The 25,760-nt window shown below is 39.8% G+C and overlaps 2 protein-coding genes across 4 annotated transcripts in view; both read left to right on the plus strand.

Moving 5' to 3' along the window:
- Window positions 1-13,689, plus strand: part of cacnb4a (calcium channel, voltage-dependent, beta 4a subunit) — a 37,670-nt gene extending 23,981 nt beyond the window's left edge. For both annotated transcript variants that reach the window (XM_040149014.1, XM_040149016.1), the window contains 12 exons: window positions 1,452-1,571; window positions 3,228-3,350; window positions 5,165-5,292; window positions 6,156-6,235; window positions 6,453-6,472; window positions 7,278-7,358; window positions 9,055-9,113; window positions 9,207-9,316; window positions 9,450-9,601; window positions 10,167-10,262; window positions 10,432-10,608; window positions 11,591-13,689. In XM_040149014.1, the coding sequence (XP_040004948.1) occupies window positions 1,452-1,571; window positions 3,228-3,350; window positions 5,165-5,292; window positions 6,156-6,235; window positions 6,453-6,472; window positions 7,278-7,358; window positions 9,055-9,113; window positions 9,207-9,316; window positions 9,450-9,601; window positions 10,167-10,262; window positions 10,432-10,608; window positions 11,591-11,854 (1,410 nt within the window). In that variant the 3' untranslated portion in view covers window positions 11,855-13,689. The remainder of the gene's footprint in view (window positions 1-1,451; window positions 1,572-3,227; window positions 3,351-5,164; window positions 5,293-6,155; window positions 6,236-6,452; window positions 6,473-7,277; window positions 7,359-9,054; window positions 9,114-9,206; window positions 9,317-9,449; window positions 9,602-10,166; window positions 10,263-10,431; window positions 10,609-11,590) is intronic.
- A 1,086-nt stretch (window positions 13,690-14,775) lies between these two features.
- On the plus strand, window positions 14,776-22,867 carry arl5a (ADP-ribosylation factor-like 5A). Of its 2 annotated transcripts, none has more exons than XM_040149195.1 (6): window positions 14,776-15,128; window positions 19,304-19,364; window positions 20,410-20,557; window positions 20,869-20,952; window positions 21,631-21,782; window positions 21,996-22,867. In XM_040149195.1, exons 1-6 carry the CDS (start codon window positions 15,083-15,085, stop codon window positions 22,042-22,044), a joined length of 540 nt encoding a protein of 179 aa, XP_040005129.1. In that variant the 5' UTR covers window positions 14,776-15,082; the 3' UTR covers window positions 22,045-22,867. The 2 variants fall into 2 exon arrangements, with proteins under 2 accessions (XP_040005129.1, XP_040005130.1); XM_040149196.1 differs by lacking the exon at window positions 14,776-15,128 and adding an exon at window positions 15,191-15,479.
- Window positions 22,868-25,760: the final 2,893 nt, after the last annotated feature.

A 25,760-nucleotide genomic window follows, 5' to 3' on the forward strand; every position in this document is an offset into this window, starting at 1 on the left:
AACATATTAATTAAAAGAGCAAGAGCTATAGCTGTATCTCTGAGGAGATTCTCAGTCACCCAGGTGGTGGCATTCTGTAAGTGCGTGGTGTTCGCATTGCACCTACAGAAGCTATAGCTGTCGTATATCTAATCACGGCCAACTTTTATTTTTTTTTTTACAGGATCCTCTTTAGCTTTCATTTGGCGTGATTTCTGACTTTTCCTGCAGTCTAGTTAGAGAAAACACACAAATGAAACTGACCAAGTCGGAAAGGTCAAATAGAGCGAAAAGAAAGGAAAAGAAAAAAAATACAACATCAACTAGTCTGAATGGTTTGACATTTTTTGAATACATTCACTTGAAAGGAGTTAGATGAGAAGCCTGATACCACTCTCAGCTAGCTTAGTTTAGCTTAACATAAAATTAGGAAGAAGTGGGAAACAGCCAGCCGGGCTCTGCCTACCAGCACCAACGCGCTATATATCTTCAACTGTATGTTATATCTCTTCAGCTGAAATGTCTGGCTCAAGCATATTTATCAGTCTTCTCATTTAACCCTCTGCAAGAGAGTGAATAAGCATATTTCCCTAAATGTCAAGCTGTTTCTTTAAAACAAGACAACTTAAACAGAACATAACCCAGGAAGAGGTGAAGAGACAGGCCCGGAAGATGATCAGGGCATTAGAAATTTGCATGGGAACATTTTAACGAAATATGCAGTTTGACTCTCTTTTCCTGTGATAAGTGTTGTCTCAGGTGCAACAGACTTTCAGCCCATAGAGGTCGGTGCAGCAATGCATTTCCCTCATCCAAGGTTTAGTGGAGTTTTTCTCCGAGACTGCTAACAAAAGGGAGTACTCCTCTGCGTCATTTAAATTCATATTTACTCAAATTACCATGGTTACGAAACAAATGAGGCAGGGTTTCCTGTTGACATTCCAGTGGCAGAGTCCTGTGTCTGTCCTAGCTGCGTCTAATTTTATTTCTACAAATAAAACCAGCCGGTTCGTCATCTTTAATCTGTTAGCCTTTGATCCTGTATGGAGAAGAATACAACTGGTGATGTGACACAGCAACCCACACACACACACACACACACACACACACACACACACACACACACACACACACACACACACACACACACACACACACACACACACACACACACACACACACACACACACACACACACACACCTGGGTTTCTGTAACCTCCCACTCATTAATTTGCTTCATCTCTGTGGTTTTAAGACGAAGGCTCTTATTATTTCCTGCATCTATTTGCACAGTTTTGCATTTAAATGTGTCAAGAATGAATAGGGCATATCGAATTACACATTACAGTTGTTTATTATTTTGCCCCTTGGATGCGTCACAAAAAGAAAGTTGTCACCCTGTCACCCATTGGTGGTTTCAAGCCTCCTGGCGACATACTATTTTCATCTGTTGTGTCCTGTTGCTCCCCAGGGCTCAGCTGATTCCTACACAAGCCGGCCGTCTGACTCGGACGTGTCCCTCGAGGAGGAGAAGGATGGCGGCCGGCAGGAGAAGGAGCAGCAGGCCACCGTTCAGCTCGAGAGGGCGAAGGTCGGTTTCACCGCATGAACTATCTAAAGGACAATAGAGCTTCCTACTGTACTGTGTATCACACGGAACGTGTGATTTGATCTCGGCCCACAAGCAGGACACAGGATTCAGCTTCACTGACTACTGGTGTGCATTAGTGGCCTTTCTAAAGGTTGTCAAATTGTCCGAGTATAGAGATTCAGACTGATCCCATTCTCATCCCCGTCTCACACCCATTCCGTCGTAAACATAAACAATGTGATGGAAAAAAATCTTGTTCATATTTATTTTTCGTCACAACTATGACTGAGCTCGGCGGCCAAAAGGAAAACACTGTCTCGTTTCAAAGCGTTGCCGCAAAACTTTTGGTTTTGGTTTTAGTCTCTCAGAATCAAAGAGAGCAGGCAGAGGTTCCAGTTTCACCACTGACATTTACCCTCAGTAGACCACAATACGATGCTGCCGTAAGATATTTTTGCTTTGAGTACAAGTGGAGGGCACAAAGTAGTTTGCTTGATAGCTCTAGAGCTGGAGAGAGACGTTTCGACTCTGTTTGTATTGCGTTAGCTCCTGATTCAGTGTCTATGGTTGTATTAGACTTCTGGGCAGACATTTTGACTTCTCATAGTAGGAGAAGCACAGGCATTTCTAATGATACTAACCAATATTTCAATTCAAGCGTCCCAGTAAAAGTCACAAGAGTGTGACAGTCAGCTAGCGGGCACAGTAGCAGGACCCTGAAGCTGAAGCAGCTAAAGGAAGATAAGCCGTGATTAATTTTCTCACTTACGCCTGTGCCTTTCTTCCTGTGAAAAAGGCCTTTCGATGCAAACCAGTAGTAGCAGTAGCGACCAGTAGCAGGACTGTTCTGTCCTGCTACAGGTCAGAACAAAACAAAACAGAATCAATGCGGTGAAGCAGGTATTTTAGTTACTGGATTAGATATAAACAGACATTCCCATCTGATTTTTTTTTTTTTATCCCGATGATGATGAAATACTAATAATACTAGCGCTGTAGCTTAGAAGTATGAAATAGTTCTATTAGCAAACAGCAGCAGTGCTATTAGGTATTTAAGTGTGATGGAGTCTTTAACACCAGGAAAAGACGCCATTTCGCCTGCCTTGATATCTCAACCGGATCTAAAAGTAAATTAATACAGCCTCATAGTTCATAGTCCAAAAGACAAAAATGATACGAAAGTGAAGAATAAGAAAAATATATAAAATAGAGTGTGTTTGAAGGAACCATCTTTGTAGATTATCGGGGCTTTGTGGCCCTGGAGTGAGATCCTTGCTGGCCCCTGCTGTGTGCTGTGGATGCGGTGTGATGTCTGGCGGCCACCTTTGTCAGGAAGTCTGAAATAGCGTCTCCATAGCACCAGCCACCCCTCACTGCCGGCCCGCTGCATGCGTGATGCTGAAGCCTCGATGAGCACATTGGTGCTGTAATAACGCTCCCTGCCGACGGTAGCTTGCTGAGCCCCTGTGTATACACCGTTGAAGCTGCTTGTGTTACCGTTTCTCAATTGAATTTCCATGATAAAATATGTCAATATCGTAACATAAAATTTAATATTATGTGATAGAGGATTTAGTCCATTTCACCTATCCCTATAATATACTCATGTTGCTGCCTCATTGCTCTGATTACTCTTTCCTCCCTCCCGTCTTACAGACTAAAGCGGTGGCATTTGCCGTGAGGACCAATGTCAGCTACTGTGGTGCGTTGGATGAGGATGTCCCTGTGGCTGGCACTGCTGTCTCCTTTGATGCCAAGGACTTTCTCCACATCAAAGAGGTACAGTCACTATCCAGTAATGCTAAACCCGTGGCACTGTATGGAGGATTTAATTCAGGGCTCTCCATTTGGTTTAAAAAAAATAAATACATAACACGAGCAGATCTGCTTTCTAATACACACTAATAATAAAACTGTTACTTCTTTTCTTCTTTCACTGCCACGGGCAAAGGAAATACGTGTTTTTCCGATTGGCTGGTAGCTGTCCATTGAAATAGCATGTTTTGGTTCCAGTCAACAGTTTAACTAATAGTCAAGATATATTAAACTGCGGGTAACCATGGCAACAAGACTTACGCTTCACACGGTGTTATCAGTTAGCGCAGTAGTTTTACAAACCTGACCGTGAGGAAAAACTGGCTTCGACCAAACTCATAAAACACTGTCTACAGTGAGAAAACAATCTCACCTCGAGGTCCATTTAATAACAGCTCTGGACCTTTCAAACTAAATTAAACCTTCCTCAGCTGATGGAGTTTGCCCATTTGTCAGGGGATTTTAGATGTATAAATTTCTATCGTCCTGAAGCACCTTAGGGACTTTTCATCCACGTGGGCTTTAAATGCTGAGGTTCAAAGTTCATTCTCGACCTCGGAAACGGCGGTTGAAGAAGCGGCAGCTACCACAGAATCCATTCAGTAGCTGTTCTGGCGCTTTCATCCATCCTCCCTGGTTCTATAATGTATGGCTCGTGTGGCGCAATACTCACCCGTGTGCCCCAGTATAGAAAATAATGAACTTAACAGAGGAAATGGCACTCCGCTTGGAGGTCATGCCATGGTGTTATTTGACTCCACACATGCTGTAGAGTGAGTAAGCTTTCAAAAATAACGCTGTGAAGAGTTTGTATTTTATTTGTATTACTTCATACAAAGTGCAGCAATAATTCGGTGTCACCACCCTTTGCCTTTAAAACGGCGCCATTTCTCATCGGTACACTTGCGCACAGTTTTTCAAGGTACTTTGCCAAGCGTCTTGGAGAAACTTGCCACAGTTCATCTGTGAATTTAGGCGGTCTCAGTGTCTTCTGTCTCTTCGTGTAATCCCAGACTCGACTCCATGATGCGGAGATCAGGGTTCTGTGGGGTCCGGACCATCTGTTGCTCTTCTTGTCTCTGAAGATTGTTCTCTGTGACTCTGGCTGTATGTTTGGGCTCGCTGTCATGCTGCAGAATGAATTTGGGATCAGTCAGACGCCTCCCTGATGGTGCTGCGTGACGCCTAAGAACCTAAACATCTAAATGTATACTATCAGGACAAGGTGTCCTGACGGTATACACACTATCACGACGCCTTGTTGTTCGATATTGCTCTTGGTTCTATAATGAATGTTAGCCTTGATTGGAATCCAGCTGTTATTTTCTTGGAAATGAAGGAGATTTATGTAGCAAACAGTCATGTGTTAGCCAAACCTTTCCGGGACCGAGCTCTCACTCGCTGCCGTTTAGGAGACAGCTTTAAAGTTCTCTGTGATATTGTCATCAGAACATTTGCAGAAAATGGTGTCTCAGCTCACTGGAATTAGGCTCTCCTCTTCGATTCTGTTTGTGATTGAGACTTATAAGGCAGGCATATTTTTGGAGATATTTAGATATTGCAGCACCAAGCAGAAATTGTTTTGTATCTTGATAAGGGAATGAGTTAGAGTATACGGGACATTATCGTTAATCTAATGCCAGTCCAATAAATATGTTTTTATAAGAGATAATGAAAAATAATCTTGGGCTTCTCCGTCGTCAGTTATTACTGTCCATCCTGCAGAGTAATTTGAAATTCTGATGATTTCTCTCTGATTTTATCTCTTCATTTTACAGAAGTATAACAACGACTGGTGGATTGGCCGCCTGGTAAAGGAAGGCTGTGACATCGGCTTCATCCCGAGCCCTCTAAAGCTGGAAAATATCCGACTCCAGCAGGAACAGAAGAGAGGACGCTTCCATGGGTGAGCAGAGGAGGAGGATTGGATGAGAACATGGACGTGAGAGTGTAGTCGGTGGAGGAATCAGCAGCAGCAGACTTTGTAGAGTAGCCACATGGATCAAAAGGGATAGAGAGAGTTAGATGGAGGGGTTTGAAGAGATGTGTTGAGGAGAGAGCCACTTTAAGGATGCGTAGAGCCTGGCTGTTGAGCCAACAGATAGGGATGAAGTCAGATGGATGAAAGCCAGGTTGTGTTGTGTGGTCCAACCTCTCAGAGGTGTGCCTGGATCGTGGCCACCTCGGAATTTTCCATCAGATGGGTCGATGTGTCGTAGCCGCTGAGGCGATTAGAGATGCTGAGTGCCATCATCCATCCTCACTTAAAATGGTGAAAGAAAAAAGACTTGTCACCTTGAGTCTTTCCGTTCTTCTGTTTGGTTTCTATGAAAAAAAAAAAAAAAGCATTTTGTCTGTATCCTTAGCCTCAATAATGATAACGTTAGTAAAACATTCGTGTTTTAGCTGATGACATATGTTTACAGGTAAAAAGCAATGAACATGACCCAAAGTCAGTTGATGCATCTGATTATCCTAACCCAATATTTGAGTTCAGTTATTTTTCTATATAATTTTTTTTTCATTGGAATCTCTTTTATTTCAAAGTTCTTCAAATGTTCAAATTATAGTACCTTAAAAACTCCATAGTCGAATACACTGCTGAAAATTATTTTCCGTCTTTAGCTAACTCTTTAATAGGTTGATGTGTAGCCTTGAGCGCAGGCTGTGATCACCTGTTCTTCAGGGGTTGGTGGTGTTTGCCTGATGACATCTTGCTGGATTTTACCTTACCACTTTTCTCTTTCTCTTTCTGTGTTATCTATGTAGCAGTAAATCCAGTGGAAATTCCTCCTCTAGTCTGGGAGAAATGGTGTCGGGCACATTCAAACCAAACCCCAACTCTGCAGGTTCGTCCCAGAGACAAAAGGCCGTTAAGGTCTGAGAAGAAACACTGTCATCAGATTCACAGAGGGGATTGTTTGTCGTGGTATCTGCTCTGTATTTGTGAGGAGTGTTTGTTTCGCCTCCTGCGATAGTGTGATGCTTTGCAACGTCTGATATGATTTCACATATAGTCCCAGTCCAGGATGCACTTACTCACTTGAACCTTCCTTTCTTTTTCAGGAAAACAGAAACAGAAAGTGGTGAGTACAGTCAAATACCACTTCTACTATAGCTTCTCTTAATAATCATAACAGTAAGAGTCATATTAAGTATATAAAGCACAGGTAAATTATCAAAGAGCTTGAGTTGCTGATGAAAAATTATTATTAAAAAAAAAAATCAGTAAACAGTCGCCCACAGCTTCACCTCTGGAAAGATCACTTTCATTATAGAGGTAAACTATTACTTTTTGAGAAAGACCTTTCTGTGTTATATGGAGAGTGCACACTGTATTATGATAGATACAACTGATGAGGTCATGATCATTTACCTGATTTGTCAAAAACTTTTGAATGAGCTTTTGTTATTTGATGCTTCTGTTTGTGGGGGATTGTAACTATGACGCTGGAGCCAGTGTACAAATAATGAAAATGTGACATATTTAATTGTGTAGGAACCCCTTTGAAAAGCAGAGTACTTTGTGTTCTGCAGAAATTGTTTTAACTTTGTTTACTGGGGTTTTTTTGTATATTATGTGGTACAAAATGCCTAAACGGATGCCGTAGGAGGATTTCTTTCCGTATTGAAATAGTCTATAAAAGGTTGCCATATCAAATAAAACGTTATATTGCCCTAGTGGGTTCAGCTGCTGGGTTCATCTGCTGATTTATTACAAAAATGGACAGTATTTTGTAAAAAAATGGTCATGAAACATTATTTAGTTCAAAGCATCACTCAAGTTAAGCTGAGATAGATCGGAAGAACGCTTGGTGAATCAGAGACTTTAGGAGACACTTGCTAATAATATCAAAGCTTGACCGTAGCTGTGTGTTCCCATCCCTCCAGGCTGAGCACATCCCTCCGTATGATGTGGTTCCCTCCATGCGGCCGGTTGTCCTGGTGGGACCGTCCCTGAAAGGTTATGAGGTAGGAAGTTTTACTGCTCCTGAAGGCGTTTCACTCCGGCTCTCCCTCATGGCCAAAAAACTGAATGCCATGTTGAAAATGAGTGATAATTTACAGGAAAGAAGACTGACCTTACAGTTTGATTACATACACTTTGAAATTTGGAACAAGAAAATCCTACATTCGTCACTCACGTAGCTAAAATAACTAGCATATTCCCTGTTTAACATTATTTTACTTCTGCAACCTGCGCATTATTGGTGGCACCTGCCCAGTGACTACAGATAAAAATGAGTTTTTAGCTATATCTCATACAAGAAATGTATTGTGCATTGTCCCTATAATAATAATGATGATAATAATAATAATATAATAGTTTTCTCTGGGTGGCAATGCATCTATTATGGGGTAAGCTGACTCATGCCTTGTGTTGTATCATGTCGTAGATACATCATTAAAACTGAAAGTTGTCATTGATTATCAGTTACTATTGGAACCGAAGAACAAACAATAAAGGAGGCCAAGGAGGTGGTGGGAGGTGGGAGCCAGAGTCAGTTGTCATGGAATTACAGTCCTCGCCTCCCATTCTGGTGTTGCCTTGGTAACAACCTTCTGGGTAAACTGCGTCAGTCTGAAAAAGTGGAGCATGGTTTGAAATTAGAAGCAAAGAATAATGTGTGCTGGCACTAAAGGGTTGGGCATTTTAATCCATAACAGCACATTATATTCTGTAAACTGATCTTATGTTTGTATGTAACATATTTATCCTCAATGTTACAGTGACTGTAGCTGTCAGATAAACGTAGTGGAGTAAAAAGTACGACAATTCTCTCTGAAATGTAGTGTTGTAGATGTATGAAGCAGGATGAAACATGAGTAAATGTACTTATTTACTTTCCACTGCTGTATATTTGGAAACGAATCACCTTTTTGACCCACAAAGTCAGTGCACACGTTAAAGGCACCATTTTTCATCTGACAATTGCGCTGTGTTTCAGCTCTGAGGACATCAAGCCACTGTCAGCCCTCCTTCACTGTCAAGCTCCTTTGAACAAATCAGAGTGACAGCCGGCACAGCTAAACATAAAGCTTTGCCTGTTTTGATTCATGTATCCATGTATTCATTGCCTTGAGTCAAACGCCTCGGACAAACGCGGTGGCTGACTGTCTTTAAGGATGACTTTCTGAACGGAAGCAGCTTCTTCATCTTGAATTTCCGTTTTTAAATCAAGGCCTCAAAGTGGCACTCATATTCATCAGCCAAACGCCATACTGGAGGCTGCGCTGTGTAATTGCCCAAATTCATCACCTGTGCACTGGCCTTTGTGACACTTCTCATTGTAGCTCCTGATCACTTTGTTTAATGTGGCCCCCTCGTTCTTTCTGCGGAGAGCCAGGAGGAAAGAAACTGTGCTCGCTGTAGACAAATCGCTCGGTCAAGTGTGTAATTCACAGAGCGTTCACAGACTCTGCGGCAGCCTGACTCGATGGCATCGGAACGAATAATAAGAATTCACTTCTACTTGTTTGCTGCTCTGTAGCATATTCAGTGGGATGCTGATCTTATAAGCCTCTTTTGTTTGCTTGTAAAAGCCTTACACTATGTTACTCTCCTTGACCTCTTTGCCTAATCTCTCTTTAATTACATGCTCTTCGTCGTCTTCCTCTTCCCTTTTCATCTTGTCTCCTCCACCTTCTCCCTCATTCGTCGATGTAGGTGACAGATATGATGCAGAAGGCGCTGTTTGACTTCCTGAAGCACAGGTTTGATGGGAGGTAAGCGCTCAAGGCAAAGCGGGGCCTGTCGATCAGTGTGTCATCCGGCGGCCGGTCGGCTCTGTATGATATGTATGTGTCGTCTTGTTGCAGGATATCCATCACGAGGGTAACAGCTGACATATCGCTGGCCAAGAGGTCAGTACTAAACAACCCCAGTAAGAGGGCCATCATTGAGAGATCCAACACCCGCTCCAGCCTTGGTAAAGCTACAAGAACCGTCTCACTCAATGATGTGCATGTCTTGTAGCTGTTGAGACTGTGAATATTTTGTAATTACCTTCATATTCCTTTGTTTTCATCGTTGTTCTGCTCTATGTTGTTGTCTTCGTGTAGCAGAGGTCCAGAGTGAAATAGAAAGGATCTTTGAGCTGGCCAGGTCTCTACAGCTGGTGGTGTTGGATGCAGACACCATTAACCATCCAGCACAGCTCATCAAGACCTCATTAGCACCCATTATTGTCCACGTTAAAGTGTCCTCACCTAAGGTACGATTGAAGGCTTAGATACTGGATATTCGCTTTTGCTGCTCTCTCCTAACAGGATACCGTATATCGTCTTAAGTGTTAAAGCTAAATTTGGTATCTTTTGAAGATTAACATTATTCAAAAGAAATAAAAAAATAATTTCCTGCATTTGGCAGGCAATAACAAGAAGAGTGAAATGTCAAACAGAATCTCAGAAACAGTTTTAGTTTTATTCCCCTGCTATTTACATTTCAAAGTGAAAAATGAGAGAACGGATCCAGGCAGTGAGGGGAAGTGTGAAGCAGAAGGCGTGACTGTTTCACTTGGAGTTTGCACCTATGGGAGCAGTGACAGGCGTGTTATTACTTGTGCCGGTTTGATTTTCTGGAAAAATCCAAAACATGCACACAGCAGTTATAGTGTTTAGAGAGCAGTTGTGATTCATAGGCCTGGAGATGGTGATACAGAGGCCTGTCTAGCCAAGAGTGTGGTCTGTCTCCTGAGTAGTAGGTCTTTGTAGTTGGTGTTCATTCCATAATTGGAGTTATTCCCTTGTGTTCTCCTACCATATATGTCCCTCCCACAGGTCCTCCAGCGGCTGATCAAATCAAGAGGGAAATCTCAAAGTAAACACTTGAATGTGCAGCTTGTTGCAGCGGAAAAACTATCACAATGTCCATCTGTGAGTAAACGTCAAACACCCTTTTGAATCTGGACAAGCAACCATCACCTAGTTAGTTTTAGTTAGTTAGGTTTTATTTTGCAACCACCAGTGGCGAAACTTTGAAAAGACAAACCATATGCAGCAGCAACAGTTACACTTCTCTCCTTCTCTTCCTCTCTATCCTCAGGAGATGTTTGATATTATTCTGGATGAGAACCAGCTTGAAGATGCATGTGAACATCTGGCGGAGTACCTCGAGGCATACTGGCGCGCTACACACACTTCACTTAGCACGCCACTCAACCCCCTGCTCGGACGCAATCTGGGCTCCACTGCTCTCTCACCGTATCCCGCTGCCATTCAGGTGAACTTGTCAAACAGAAAAAAGAAAAAGAAGTTGCGCGTTTGTATGCTGTTTGTATGCTGCTTATATGTAAAATTCAGTAGTATACCTTCACATTTTGTAACCTTCTGGACAGAGGAAAAGACACAGTTACATTATGTGGAGTTAATGCTGTGCTTTTGATAAATATATTATGCCTTAAAGCCATAGCTAAGATGCGTGCGTTATTGCTGCGGTCAGGTTTTCTAGCAACGGGTTGAAAGCCATACTCAGATCTTCTGAGTATCAAACGCCCTCCCACAGTCTCAACAGGCAGTGGTAAAATGTTTGACGTTTCCTTATTGATAGAGATCAGCAGCATAATCAACGTCTCTGCTTTCCATCCAAATGCTCGGGAAGTTCGGGACGCTGAAAAAAAAGAAGGTTCAATAATCCAAACATTGGCACTGAAGCTTCATCGAATCCAACTAACTGTTGGGAAAACTATGAGGGTTTGGTACATACTGAGCGTATGCATTGGCAGTGAACAAGTGGACTAAGCTGCAGCTCACTCTCTGTCACTCTTGGAATCCATTGTAGCTAACTGAGTTCAAGCTGACAGAAGCCGCTGAGCTTTGATCTTCGTTTGTTTCCTCATTGACAGTAATGAGGAAACTAACACTAACACTTTATAACTATTTTACAAACATTTATCAAGCCTACATGGGTGATTTTGGGCAGAGTTCTGTTTAAAGTAAATTTTGACTTTCAAGTCCTTGACATACAACATCTTGTTACATCATTAAATATGATCCTTATATCAACAGGTGTTTGGATTAGATAGAACTAACATGAGATATAATTTTTTCAACCTTTGCAATACTTGATAAGCCTTTTGCTAATTTTGTATCATGTCTAGCATCATGAATCATACAGTTACTATAAATACTCTGCTCAACTGGTTTGTTAAATGTTTTAACAAAACGAAACAGCATACAGAACCAGAATTTCGTCTCTCAAACAGGCCCAAAGAAACAGAAATAGCAACCACACAACAACAGACCATTCACCCGTTGAGCGTCGCAGCCTGATGCCTGCTGATGAGAACTACCATAATGAACGGGCGCGGAAGAATCGCAACCGCCTCTCCTCGGGCTCACAGCACAGCCGGGACCACTCGCCTCTAGTGGAGGAGGACTACCAGGACCCCTACCAGGACACTTATAAGCCTCATCGTAACCGAGGATCGCCAGGAGGCTACAGCCAGGAATCCAGGCATCGGCTTTGAGCTGTGGCCTGCCATAAACAGAGTCTAGGCCCGTCTTTCTCCAAACAACCACCATGGACCTAAGAGTTGAGGCAGCGTTGCTGTAACATGATGAAGCAACTACACTCATTTGGACTGTAACAACCTCGTATTGATGTGTAGTACCTCATATTCCCTTTGGCCTTGGCTCCTGCCGAATGGGCATTTGAACCTAAAAAATTAAGAATCCTGATCTTGCTTTGATGTAAACAAGGGAAGGGTGTGGATATGAAAGTAGCACAGGACCAGAAAAGTTACGTTTTAAAGGGAAGGCTAAAGCCGGAGCTTAGCTGAATATCCCCCAGTTGTGGCTTGTGAGTGAAGTACACTAGCAGCTGATAGTGTGTAACGTAGGCTCTTCTGGACCCTTCCCGCCACCTCAGCTGTCACTGTAGCATGCAGGTAGGACTGTAATTACAGGTCACTACCTGCCTCAGTCCAGTGCCAGACAGCAAGAGCATCCAATGGTGATGATCAGCACAGAACCAGTTTGCACGCACCCAGGAGCTGGTAGAAGCAGAATATAATGCATCTTTAATGCTTCTCAAGTCTGTTGGCCACTGTCCTCGATGTGAGTGTAATAAATCTTGCAGAAGCCTTTTCCCAAATCCAGACTTTTACACATTTGCTTTTAAGTGACATGGATGGTGTCGTTGTGTTCTCTTCAGGGTTCCTACAGTAGCTCCCTGTGCACACTCTTTGTTCTTTCTTAATGCCACTTTTGTCATGAACCATATCAAGGCAGAAATATGAAAATCCCGCAGATACTAACACATGTCGAAGCTCCAAACCTCAGGAATGAGAGGTCATCAAGACCTGGAAGTGTGCTGAAAGATGTAGCATTTATGTTACCCATCTGATGGGGATTTGATCCTGAGTACTTTGTTAATTTGTTAAAAGATGTTATTATTTACTTGTTATAAAAAAAACAACAACTATACTATAACTAGCACAGGAGTCGCTACAATGGTCATGCTAGCATGTTTTTCATATGCCATGCATTTATCAGCTGCTGGTGCCTGCCATGTATTTGGCAGGACATCGTTAGGAATTGATAGAATTGTATTTTAATTGAGTGACTTGCAGCGAGGGCTTCCATATGTAAATACAGTCAAATATATGAGAGAAAGTTCATTTCAGTTCATGAAATCACGTTCCATTCATTTCTTCATTCAAGGCCTTGCACGCACCTTCCAACATCTGATAAAAAAAGACAACTTCCCTCCATCGAACTTTATTTTTAAAGGTTTTAGAAAATAAAATAACATTTACATTAGATAGCAATTTAACAGCCCCTGTTCCGTATTTTCAGCTATTCAATTTGATTTTCATTAAAGACTCCTAATGAGTAATAAACTGTCTGAAAGCACTTGGGCAGGGCTGTGCTGCATTTGTCACAGTGTCTTTTACATGCTTCATTCATGGAAATGTAGAGCAGATCCCTGCACATTTTTAAAATCAGATTAATTCACTTGTATGCTGACAGCTAATACAGAAGTAATATATCATTACTGTTTAATGGCATATCCTTGTATCTTGTAATTTAATATTTGTTAAAAATCTCAAGTTAAGGCTTTTCTTTTTTCTTTTTTTGTCCATAGGCCAGAGAGCTCATTGTGTGTCAGTAATTCTGGAAAAGGAACACGGACAAGGACAATTCTGTTCTTATCTGCCATATACAGTAGCTTTTATTGTTGTTGTTTCGAAACTCTGGAGCATAAGCAACAATTTAAAAGATTTGAATACTGCCTGTGAGAGAATGATGCATTGATTAGAAGTTTGTGTGCACTGTCATTTTACAATTGTAATGAAATAAACTGCCCTTATGCTGTTGAATGGATAGCATTTCTTTTTGATCAAAAACATACACACACCTGTTCTTTGTCTTTATTTCTTAAGATGTCTTGATATTTTTAATACAGGGCGAGCACTTCTAATTATATTAGCACAACTAATATAATATATTTTCTCAATAAATTTATTAATCGTTTGGTTTATAAAATGTTGGAAAATAATGAAAAATCACATTTGTTCAAAGCCTCAGGTGATGTCTCCAAATTGCTTATTTTTTATGAACAGTCCAAAACTTGAGGGTGAAGAAAATCATAAATGATTCACACTTTTACTGGGGGGGAAAAAAAAGACTTGATTGTCACTTTTTATTTGAGTATATAATATACTAAAATTATATCTAATATGATATGATATAATATGATATAATATGATATGATATAATATGCTATTATATAATATTATATAATATTATATAATATTATATTATATTATATTATATTATATTATATTATATTATATTATATAATACGGTATATAAATATGTAATATAAATTTGCAATATAGTAATATAATATAATATAATATATAATATAATATAATATAACATAATATAACATAATATAACATAATATAACATAATATGATCATATGATATGATATAATATAATATAATATTATATATGATATTATATGATATATTATAATATAATATATTATAATATGATATGATATGATATGATATTATGTTATATTATATGATATTATTATATGATATGATATATGATATTATATTATATTACTATATTGCATATTTACATTACATATTTATATACATTATTATATTATATTATATTATATTATATTATATTATATTATATTTGATATGATATGATATGATATGATATGATATGATATTATATTATATGATATTATATTATATGATATTATATGATATTATATGATATTATAGGAATGATATAAATATAATATAATGGGGTGGCCAAAATAATAGAGACACCTGTCCGTATAACGCAGTACGATATACTGCAGGACTGCTGTCTTAGACTACATCAGTCAATTGTACCAACAGGACAGTGTGAGTACGCATGCGTAAAATTGACAGCTAACTAGCGCAGCGCACTTCACAACAGCCAGCTGGTACTAATCAGCTAGCCACAGAGGCAAGCGTTTCGGTTTTGTTTTCGGCAATAAATTAACGTCATTAATAAATTTAGATTCTTAAGATTAATTCATACGAGTATGGCGGTGGCACTTCAAGGCTTTGAAGGCTCTTCGTCTGTGTAGTTAGCGAGCTAGCTAGCTAGGTAAAGTTGATAGCACTAAATAGCATCAACGCTAGCTAGCTAAGTTGAAGCGGATTCTTACAAGCTGGCATCAAAAACCGCATCGTCAGCCATGGGAATACTATTTACAAAGCTATGGAGGCTTTTTAATCACCAAGGTAAGAACTGCAACGTGGCATTTATCATAAAACTGTCGAAGATATGGGAGATAAGTGGGCTCAGTGGTCAGGAGGCCCGCTGTGAAAGACAGGTCTGCTGCGTCCATACTAGCCAGGGATACAGCTTTATAGACATGACAGTTTAGGAGTCTTGTTTTGTCACTGTAACCGATATGATTTTTATTAGTTCTTGTTTCAGCTTTTAGCCGGTGAAGAGCGTAGCTTCCTACAAACTCTTCTCACCGCCTCTGCATTAATTTAGCGTTAGATAATTTATGCCCTCGGGGTTTGGAGCGCAGGTTAGGGGGTACCGAGTCGATCCCTGGCTAGTGATCTTGAATCAGTGAACAGGTAGGTCATTGCGAAGCCTCTGTAACATGAGTGCCGACGTATGGTCCAGTGTTCAGCCCGGTTGGCCGGTATTATGACTAGAGATTGCTACACAAACAGAGCACACTGAAGTCAGCCACATCAGCAGAATGCTGGGGATCAGTGTCAATGGATGACTTCAGAGTGAGTCACGTTGACTTTGTACCGCCAGTGTAATCACATCCACCTTATCATAGTAATGTCAGATATACAGGTAACCCAACGTCCATTCACAGTTGGCCTAGCTTCTCTAAAACAGGGATAACTGTAATTTCATTATCCAGTTTTAGTTGGTCATGACTCAGACTAGATCACATGCTTTATGCAGTCGGCTGTGAACAAGATTGCTGTAAACCTTTGTCCACTACATCTACTCCAGCTCTTACAATTCTTAGGGTACAGTGACTGCACACTAAACTGCATGCTAAACTGCACAATTTAGGCAAGAGTACCAGACAGAAAGGTTCGTTAGCTGTTTTACATACCTAACACTGAAGCCGAAACGGCTGAATCAGTTAGTCAGTTAACAGAAAACTAACCTGGAAAAACTGCCTTTCTCTGTTTTATACTATTGTAAAGTGACTGTATTTAGATTTGAAGATGCCACATTGAGTTCTGTGAAATTGTGATGGGCATATTTCACTATTCTATTTGCTCACAAAGTACATTCTAAACCATTAATTTAAAAAGTAATTGTTATCTCAATCAATTGATTCATTTCTTTTTAAATGTTTGACAAACATCCACTGACATAAACATTGGCAAAAAAAGTAATTATTTAATTATAATCATTGTCTGGCAAGTCATCCTCTGTTAAATCTCCTCTGAGCTTTGCTTCATTTTGCTGCCATCCCTCCTGTCCCTGGAGTTTGTAAGGCCTTCATTGTAAGTCCTGGATCTAGCCTCAGCTGCAGTTTCAAGTCTCTGGAAGTCTTACTATGGTTGTCCCCAGTTGATTGTTTCTACCCAGTGGAACAACAGAAGTTCATTCACAATGAAGAGGACGTGTGATTAGACATTGCAAAACTGGTTGTCTGTATTTCAGTCAACAATTTAATGTTAAAAGGCTTCAAGGCATTGATATCAAACATTATGGTCATGGTGTTGACTTGCTAAGGGCTTCCACGTAATGTTAGATATGTTCTAAAGTGTTTAAATTTCTGTCCATTTTCTGAAACATTTATCCCATTCATGGTCATAGTGGGCCCTAGAGAATACCCCTGACTATCCCACATATTGGGCAACAGGTGGGGTACACCCTGCAGATATAGACAGGTAGGTAGGGGGGAATTTAGAGTTTGCAGTTTCTCTAACTTCCATGTCTTTGGATGACAGTTAAAATGATTAGCTAATTTTTCAGTTAGTTGATCAAGTTAACTAATTATCATTTAAAAAAAAAATTTTTTTTTTTTTTTTTAGGCAAAAAGTCCCAATTGTGCTAGTTCCACCCTCTCAAATGTCAAGATTGTGCTGTCCTGTTTAATAGTAAATTGAGTGTCTTTGGGTTTCGTACTGTTGGTCAGACAAAATGAGCATTTTGAAGATGTAACCTCAAACTCTGGGAAATTGTGACAGGCATTTTATGTTATTTTCAGACATTTCTTAAACCAAACTATTAATAGAGAAAATAATTGGCAGAATAATAATTTTAAAAACAGAAAATAATCTTTAGTTTTAGACTGACTTTGGATTGTGGGAGGAAACCCATGCACCCACTATGCCACCTGCTTTTAAATATGTTAACTGTTAATACGTTTAGATAGAATGTCTTCGAGCAGCTTAGCTGGCACCTGCGTGCCCTTTTTTTTTCTAAACAAGATTTTTTTTTGCCCCAGCTTCTTAGTGTTGCACAGGACTGACTTTTGGCCTCCATGCACTGAAGATAGTGTAGTCAGCTATGTGTTATGACTATTCGTGCAGTCTCACATTTGGATCTTATGCAATTCTGTTTGCTACTGCTTTCACTTCCTATGCTTTAGTAAGGTTTTAGTCACAGTTACACTTACAGCTGTGGTCTAACTTTTTGTGGTAATGTATTTACATCACGTTTTACAGGGCGGAAAATACTGTTTGGATGGGTTAACACTGGTTGTGGACTTTCTTTAATTTCACTGAATTTTAAGGTGTAATTCCCATCAAGAAAGGTGAGGGATATTTTGTGTGAAGTGTGGTAATTTACAAATCGATCCAGTAATATGGATAAGATATTTAATAAAGAAGTACATCCATAGTAATCCTCTGAAGAATAATGGGACACATCACATGAATCATTTCATTGTGTTAAATTTATCTTCACTATCTCAACCTGTTAAAGACTGTAGTGTGTTGCTCTGCATTTCTTCCCTGCATTTGTGAATCTGTTTTATATCACACTGTGGGGAAAAAAGTGTTTTTGGACACAACATCATATAGATTGTTAACTGTACATTGGCTCTAAGGAATGGTAGTGTGCAAAACTTAAGAACAAGTCAGTCAGGCTGTATGACTGGTCAAACCTCCATCAAACTTAACTGCATTGTTATGAGGTGGCTGGGCAAAGCTGTTATCACATGAGGCTCTCTTGACAATAGCTCTGTCTCCTCCCAAGTTACCAATGCACTCAGGGTTTCTGTATAGCTGGATGGATTGGTTTGGAGAAGCAGTTGCAGAGAGTTATAGGCGAAATAGTTTGCATGGCAGTAAGGATTGCACGGCTGTATTTAGCCCAAAAAAAAGGGGGGTTCTTGGAAACTTAGCCAAAAACAAATTTGAAATCCCTTTACAAGCCTGATCTTCAAAATAAAAACTATACAGTTGCATTTTGATATATTTAAGAACTTGTAACTCAAAGCTCACAAACTGGGAAAAACTACTTAAGGGGTTTAGGACAATACCCAAAAGTCAGTGTTAGAGCAATTGCTGTAAGCTTTTACTAGAAGGACACAAAATGTATCCCCAGTGAGCATGCCTTTTGTGTGCTTGTTTTGTGATGCTAGGCTTTGCTGTAGACCTAACAAAAAGATAATTCTGATAAGCCATACTTTAAAAGTGCAGGTAGAATGTGGGCTTGATCTCGGTCTGTCATGCTCTAGTTTCTTTTGATTACCCATTTGGACATAACAAATAACACCAGCAGGTCTTTGTTCTTCATCTGTTTTCTGTGTTGTCACAGGAAATAAAAAACATGGCAACGTAATTTAGTTCTACATTTGAAAAGAGCCTTTCCTGCTGTAGATGCTTGTAGCTGGGTATTATGTTGCAAAAGATTTATAGAAAAGCAACCAACACTTTGATCCTCACTCTGTGCAGTTTTGTATCCTTTGTCTTTATCCTATCCTTGTGCTTACTATAGGAATTCTTACTATTGTTTTGTCACGTCAGTGTATCAACAGCAAGAGAGCAATTCATCCTTGTTGTCAATCTTGTTTGTCTTCTTTCCTTAGTAAAGCCTCTTTGTACTCGAGAAAGAGAAACTATGTATGCTATATTCACAGCTGCTGCCGGGTTCAGCCTGATTGTACAAGCTTGCTAAAGACCACCCACTAATTCATCTGTAGCTGTGAAAGTAGACTGTTCACACCACCACAATGTCTCAGTGATGCTAGATGTGTGAAACTACACAATTTGGTACTGAAAGATGGTGCTGAACACAAAAAGGGCTGTTGTTTGAATTGCTCAATGCAGTTCCACATCAAAAGACATCTTTCAAACAGATTACTTGGCTGAGTTTACATAAGAGTCATAGATCAGTCAGTCACCAGCACTTAACCCACATATTGATGTCACTGTTAGCTCTATGAATTCTTTGTGTCTCTATTGCCTTTCAGAGCACAAAGTTATTATTGTTGGCCTGGACAATGCTGGCAAGACCACGATTCTTTACCAGTTGTAAGTATACAAACATAGTACTTTCAGTAAGCTACCTGATACACCAAACAGCCACAGCATTAAAACCACCTAATACTGTGTAGGTCCCCCTTGTGCCACCAAAACAGCTCTGTCCTGCCGAGGTATGGACTCCACAGGACCTCTGAAGTTGTCCTGTGGTATCAGGCACCACGATGTTAGCAGCAGATCCTTTAAGTCCTGTAAGTTGTGAGGTTGGGCCTCTGTGGATCTGCCTTGTTTTTCCAGCACTTTCAACAGATGCTCGATCGGATTGAGATCTGGGGAATTTAGAAGCCAAGGCACCACCTTAAAGTCTTTCTCATTTTCATCACACCATTGATAAACAATTTTTGCAGTGTGGCAGGGTGCATTACCCCGCTGAAAGAGGCTGCTGCCATCTAGGAATAACGTTGCCATGAAGGGGTGGACTTGGTCTGCGACAATGTTTAGGGGGATGGTACATGTCAAAGTAACGTGCACATGAATGCCAGGACCCAAGCATTAAGGTTTTCAGCAGTTTGTGCAACAGTAGCTCTTCTGTGGGATTGGACCACACGGGCCAGCCTTCGCTCCCCACGCACATCAATGAGCCTTTAGCGACCATGACCCTGTCGCCAGTTCTTTTGGTAGGTACCGCCCACTGCATACCAGGAACACCACACAAGACCTGCCGTTTTGGAGATGCTCTGACCCAGTCGTCTAGCCATCACAATTTAGCCCTTGTCAAAGTTTCTCAGATCCTTACGCTTGCCCATTTTTCCTGCTTCTAGCACATCAACTTTAAGAACTGACTTGTCCCCTACAGCCAAATATATCCCACTCCTTGACAGGTGCCACTGTAACGAGATTATCACTGTTATTCACTTCATCCGTCAGTGGTTTTAACGTTGTGGCTGATTGGTGTATGTCCTCACAGTTTTATCTATCCATATAATGTCATAAATGTGAATTTTGCTTGTGTCATCAACATCCTAAAGTTGTTTTTGTTGTTTTTTTGTTTTTGTTTGTTTTTTAAAAATCCCCCCTTTCATTTTGTATGTTATAGTTCAATGAACGAGGTGGTACACACCTCTCCAACGATTGGGAGCAATGTGGAGGAGATTGTAGTCAACAACACCCATTTCCTGATGTGGGACATCGGGGGCCAGGAGTCCCTCAGGTCTTCGTGGAATACATACTACACAAACACAGAGGTAATGATAGTTTATGTTGGCTCACTGCCATTCAAAAAGAATTGTGGTGCTTCCTTTGTCATCTGACAAGGTAGATCTGTTCAAATTATTACTGTGAAGAAATTGGTACTGTAGGTACAGTGTCAGATTTTTCCAAAATAATTTCGAAATACTTGGAAATGTCAGCAGGAAATGAATGAATTCCCATAATAATGCTGTCTAGTGTAACTATAGCATCATTGTGCCTATGATCCATGCCATGGTATGACAAAGTTGAGATGCAGTATTTCTTTATTAACTGTACATTATTCTTCTCCATATTTTCTGAACAGTTTGTAATTGTGGTGGTCGACAGCACAGACAGAGAAAGGATCTCAGTGACCAAAGAGGAACTCTACAGAATGCTAGCACATGAAGTGAGTATCAAAAAGAAGTGATAATGATACATGTGAGACATTTAATTACATGTATTCATATAAATTTCCACAATTGATGTCACTAACTGATATCACAACTGATATCAAAAGTACCACATTTAGCACAACATTAAGCAGTCTAAAAGCAATACATAATAAAATAATAAATATGATATAAATATAATATAAAAAGATAAAAATAATAATTTTAGGTATACAAGTCAAAAAAATGCATAGTTAATTAATATGTTTAGGATTAAACTCAAATATTATTTCAAAATGCAACATTTTTAAACTAGTCATTTTATATAAAAACAAACCAAAAAAAAAAAAGCAGACACCAGTAATGTTAATTGCTGTGCAGCTTTTTATAACCTATCTTTGCATCTGATACTGATACAAAGGAGTAAAACTGAATTCTCAGCTTTATTCATATAGTGCTTTAAATACAACACAGTGTTTTAGAGAAAATAAAAATATATATATATCACATTTTAACAAAAAAATCTGTAGTCTGACTTATGGTTATTTCACACTAATACATTAGTTAATGCACTAGGTGCTGAGTCAGTTCAGTCAAAGCTGTTTGAAATGTTGAAATGTTAATGTTATAATGTATTTAAAAGGATTTGCATTTCTTACCCGCTCCTCTAATGATGTCTCTGATCTGCCCTCCAGGATTTGAGAAAGGCAGGGCTGTTGATCTTTGCCAACAAGCAGGATGTGAAAGGTTGCATGTCTGTGGCCGAGATCTCCCAGAGCCTCCAGCTTACCTCGGTCAAAGACCACCAGTGGCACATCCAGGCCTGTTGTGCGCTCACTGGGGAGGGGTGAGAGCTGCATTTAATTCCCACTTTTGTTAAATTGGACCGTAAAATTGAGCTAATGTATGCACTCACACCATTTTGCTTTTATGTAGGAAAAGTGTTCTATAAACATTTGTTCTAATACAGTATACATACAGCTTTTGTCCTAATGCTTGTCCATCTGCATTTCTGCCCTCGTTTCCTCCACATCCCCATTCCTCTTTTTTTTACCTCCAGGTTGTGCCAGGGTCTTGAGTGGATGATGTCACGGCTGCGTGTGAGATGATGACCTTTGACTTCGATCAGGAGTGCGCCCTTGCTCTCTGTTTTCTCTGCCTCCAGACATGAGCTTGAAATGAGGATGGGGGTGAGGTCAGTTGATGGATGGCCCTCTCCTCTTTCCTGTGAAGCTGACATTGGCAGACCACTGCCGGGATGTTACATTCTTCTGTAATAATTTATTTTACAAAAGACGTCTGAACTCTGAACAAAAAAACCTTGACCTTTTCAGAAGGACATTGGACAACAAAAGAGACTCAAAAATATTTAAATTGAAATTTCTGCACGGTTTTCCTTTCAGAAAAACACAGAGGTCAGCAAAGTGTCTGACTTGGAACTGTACATGGACTTATTCTGCTGTGTGTGAGTCTAGCCCATGGTGGCCTTGCAGTATTGCCGGACTGTGCTGTGGCGGTTTTTATTGCCCCCCTGTGTGTACAGTCCAGTATTCTCTCTTTTAACGTGGTGCCTGCAGCAGAATGTTCAAGCAATGATGGCTGATGGTGACTGAAACATGCAGAAGGGAGGGTAAAATCACAAAATGCCCTCTTCCTTTCAGTCCCTATGGATAATCAGTGAAATAAAGTGTTTTTATCTGTTTCAGGTGAATTGCATCGTGTCATGAATGAGTATTTCTTTCAGGTGACTCCCAAGATTGCTCTTTTCCTCTGTATGATTTACTTTTCTCTTCGGATAACTGAACTATACTGGAGTTTGGTGTTTTGTAACTTCAGTAATTCTTTTTTTAGTCCTTTAGGGGGCAGAATGTGTGACATGAGCTCATGGTCCCTTATGCTTTTCAGGGAGCATGATGAGCAGCTACAGGAGTAGGGAGGTGGGAGCCAGAGAGTAAGACAGCAGAGGGATTCAGGGACAGAAGAAAAGACCAGACAAAATGTGAGCAGCACACAATGAGTGGTATACAGAATAAGAAAACACAGCAGATTTGTAAGGACTGCATACTAGGGCTTTCACGATTTTAAAAAATAATGTTCAAATAAATGAGAAGTAACACAAACCAGGGCCAAACTATGTATTCAAATTGGCATTCAACACGTGTGGTTTCTCCACTGCTCACTTAGTTGATAGGCTTGGCTCTTCCTCAGTTGATTCCTCAGATCTGTAATTGTGGTACAGTAATGTTTGTATAAGCAAATTGTTTTTTACAAAGTCAGCAAACAGCCCTACCATTATCCTTAATTTTATCACGTCATCATCTATAAAACCACAGTTATACTTTGACTTGTCTCACATTCTTTAGTCCTGTGATTATCCTCTCGTCAAAGCTTGCTGCTTTCCTCCATTTTTGCCGTGTATAATAGCTGGCCCATGAACAGCTTTTAACCATAATCCTACATATGTTTCATTTTAATGTTTTCATACTGTGTGATAACTACCCATCTGAATATTGTCCTTATTTTTGAATGTCTTGATTTTTTGCAAATGCCTATTATTGAGCAGTGAGTTTAACTGGATTAAAGCATGCATCAATATGTTTTACTTTAACATTGAATCAGATAACTGTAATGTTAAAATTACCTGAAGTAACCAACCCACAGAAAATGATCACCCAACTCTGCAGCTCTTCTCTGCTTCTTAATCTCTTTTAGCTCATAGTTTTGGTTTTGTGGCACAATTACTCTATGATTCAGTCTTAAATGGATCGTTTTGTTAAGGGCAAAATGACCTGAAAAATGGAACTTATTGACAAAGGTGGAGATATAAATTAATGTACGGCAAAACTTGATATTTTAGTAAAATCCTACTGTGTGAAGATCATGTTCTCGCCAAGACAACTGAGCAAACGCCAACCTCTAACGAGAAAAAAGTCAAAAGATGTGTCTGAAAGCTCCTGAAAATTTCTAGTAAGAGGACCTTGTGCAAGATTTTTTTTTTTTTTTTTTGTCAAATATTGTGAATTCTTGCCTTTTTCTCCCACCTATTTAAAGTCAGTTCAGTTTGAGGAAACATTTCAGGTGTTGTGCCAGGTAAGCCAAACCCAATTAATGCCCAGAAACGGAGATGTTAATAAGGGCCATACAATAAATTCATGATTACAATGATTCATTGAAATACTGTACGTTTTTTATCCATTTAACACCAATCCACAGTGCAGGACAGGAGACCCGAGTGTCTGCCGTTTATTTTGAGTAATGCATCAGCGATGTTGTCATGCACTATAATCAACCCAAAGATGTGATTGGAAAGCTGAGCCTTTTGTTTGACATACTGTTAGTACAGGACTAATTTATGTCAAAACAATGAAGGTATGTGTAATAATACAGACTATTAAGCATATCTGTCCAGAAAACGAGTCCAGGTCTTGTTTACCAGCATTGACCTACCCAAGACCATCTATAAACCACCTATCCTTTTCTATCAAATTCATTCTATGACAAATTGGTCTCGTTTTAGGCCTCTTACCTCACTAGAACTCATTGTTTTGGTGTTGGTGGGCTAAAGCTGACACTTGGCAGTGTTTATGTTGTGGTTGTCTTTCCTGCAGCTGTTGTGTTCTGGTCTTACTGGTCATCGGTCATTTTTTCCAGTGGCTAAGCATCATGTAGCCCCCTCCCTGGGTGTCCCTGGCATTGGGAAGTCATTCTTTTGACTACGCAGAATCATTAAAAGTCTGTGATACCCTGTCTGAACCTGAAATACAATGCAACAAATGTTTCCATAGCCTGAAAAATCTTTTCCCCCTTTTTAGGTTAACATAAACTACACAAAGCTTTTTTTTTTTTTTTTTTTTTTTTTTTTGAAGGGTGAGGTTCAGTTCACTCAGTGGTATCTAGGAAATATTTTTGGGTTGACATGCCCATACTGTGAGATATCCTTCAATACAATAGGGGTAAATGTAATTTAATCTGCAGCATAGGAAAAAAACATTTTTTAAAAGAATCTGTCTGCCTGTCTGTCCTGTTACTCAGATCACACAACAAGCCATCAAAAGTTATCAAAGGGACTATTTCTTCAGTACAAAGTAATTCCAATGAAAACAGTCGACCTTGAGGTCAGTATAATCCAGACTAGATGGGGCATTGTTTCTGTAACATTTTGCTGTTGAACTTTTTTCAGTGTTATGTTTTTTCAGTGCTGCTGCAACAAAAAACAAAAAATCGTTACCCTCTATTATCATAGGGTGGATCCAGGAATCTCTAAGATGCATAACTCAAAACTTCAACACATAAAATCCAAACCTTACTGTCAGACATTGAATGCCTTTCTTTCTCTTGATATAGACTGTTGTACTGTGTAAAGACGAGGGTCAAAGAGAGAATCCAGGATTTTATACTTCTACTTTTGAAAGTGTGACATGTTCCTTTTTTTGTAAATACATTAAAATACTGTCATTAACCAAACAAAAGGAAAAACATTTGCATGGCTAAATACACATGGGGCAAGGGAGAAATTATATATATTATTTTTAAATCACATTTTGTAATTTAGGTTAACTCACCCTTTTAAACATGACTACTTCAGTTTTGCAGATTAGATGAGGTCAGAACTGCAGTGATGTTGCTAAAGAGGACCAAGCTACAGTCACCCAGTGCATCACAGAATAGAATGGCCATTACCACTTCTCCAGAGGGAGAGAGAGAGAGAGAGAGACATTCAGCTGCTGCTGTCCATCTTGGTCCCTGGGTAGCACCCTGCGTCTGGCACAAAGAGGGAGAGTAAAGATTATGACATACCAGAGAAGTAGAGACACATAATTTGAAG

Source organism: Xiphias gladius, chromosome 16, assembly GCF_016859285.1.
Source record: "Xiphias gladius isolate SHS-SW01 ecotype Sanya breed wild chromosome 16, ASM1685928v1, whole genome shotgun sequence".
Classification (NCBI taxonomy): domain Eukaryota; kingdom Metazoa; phylum Chordata; class Actinopteri; order Istiophoriformes; family Xiphiidae; genus Xiphias; species Xiphias gladius.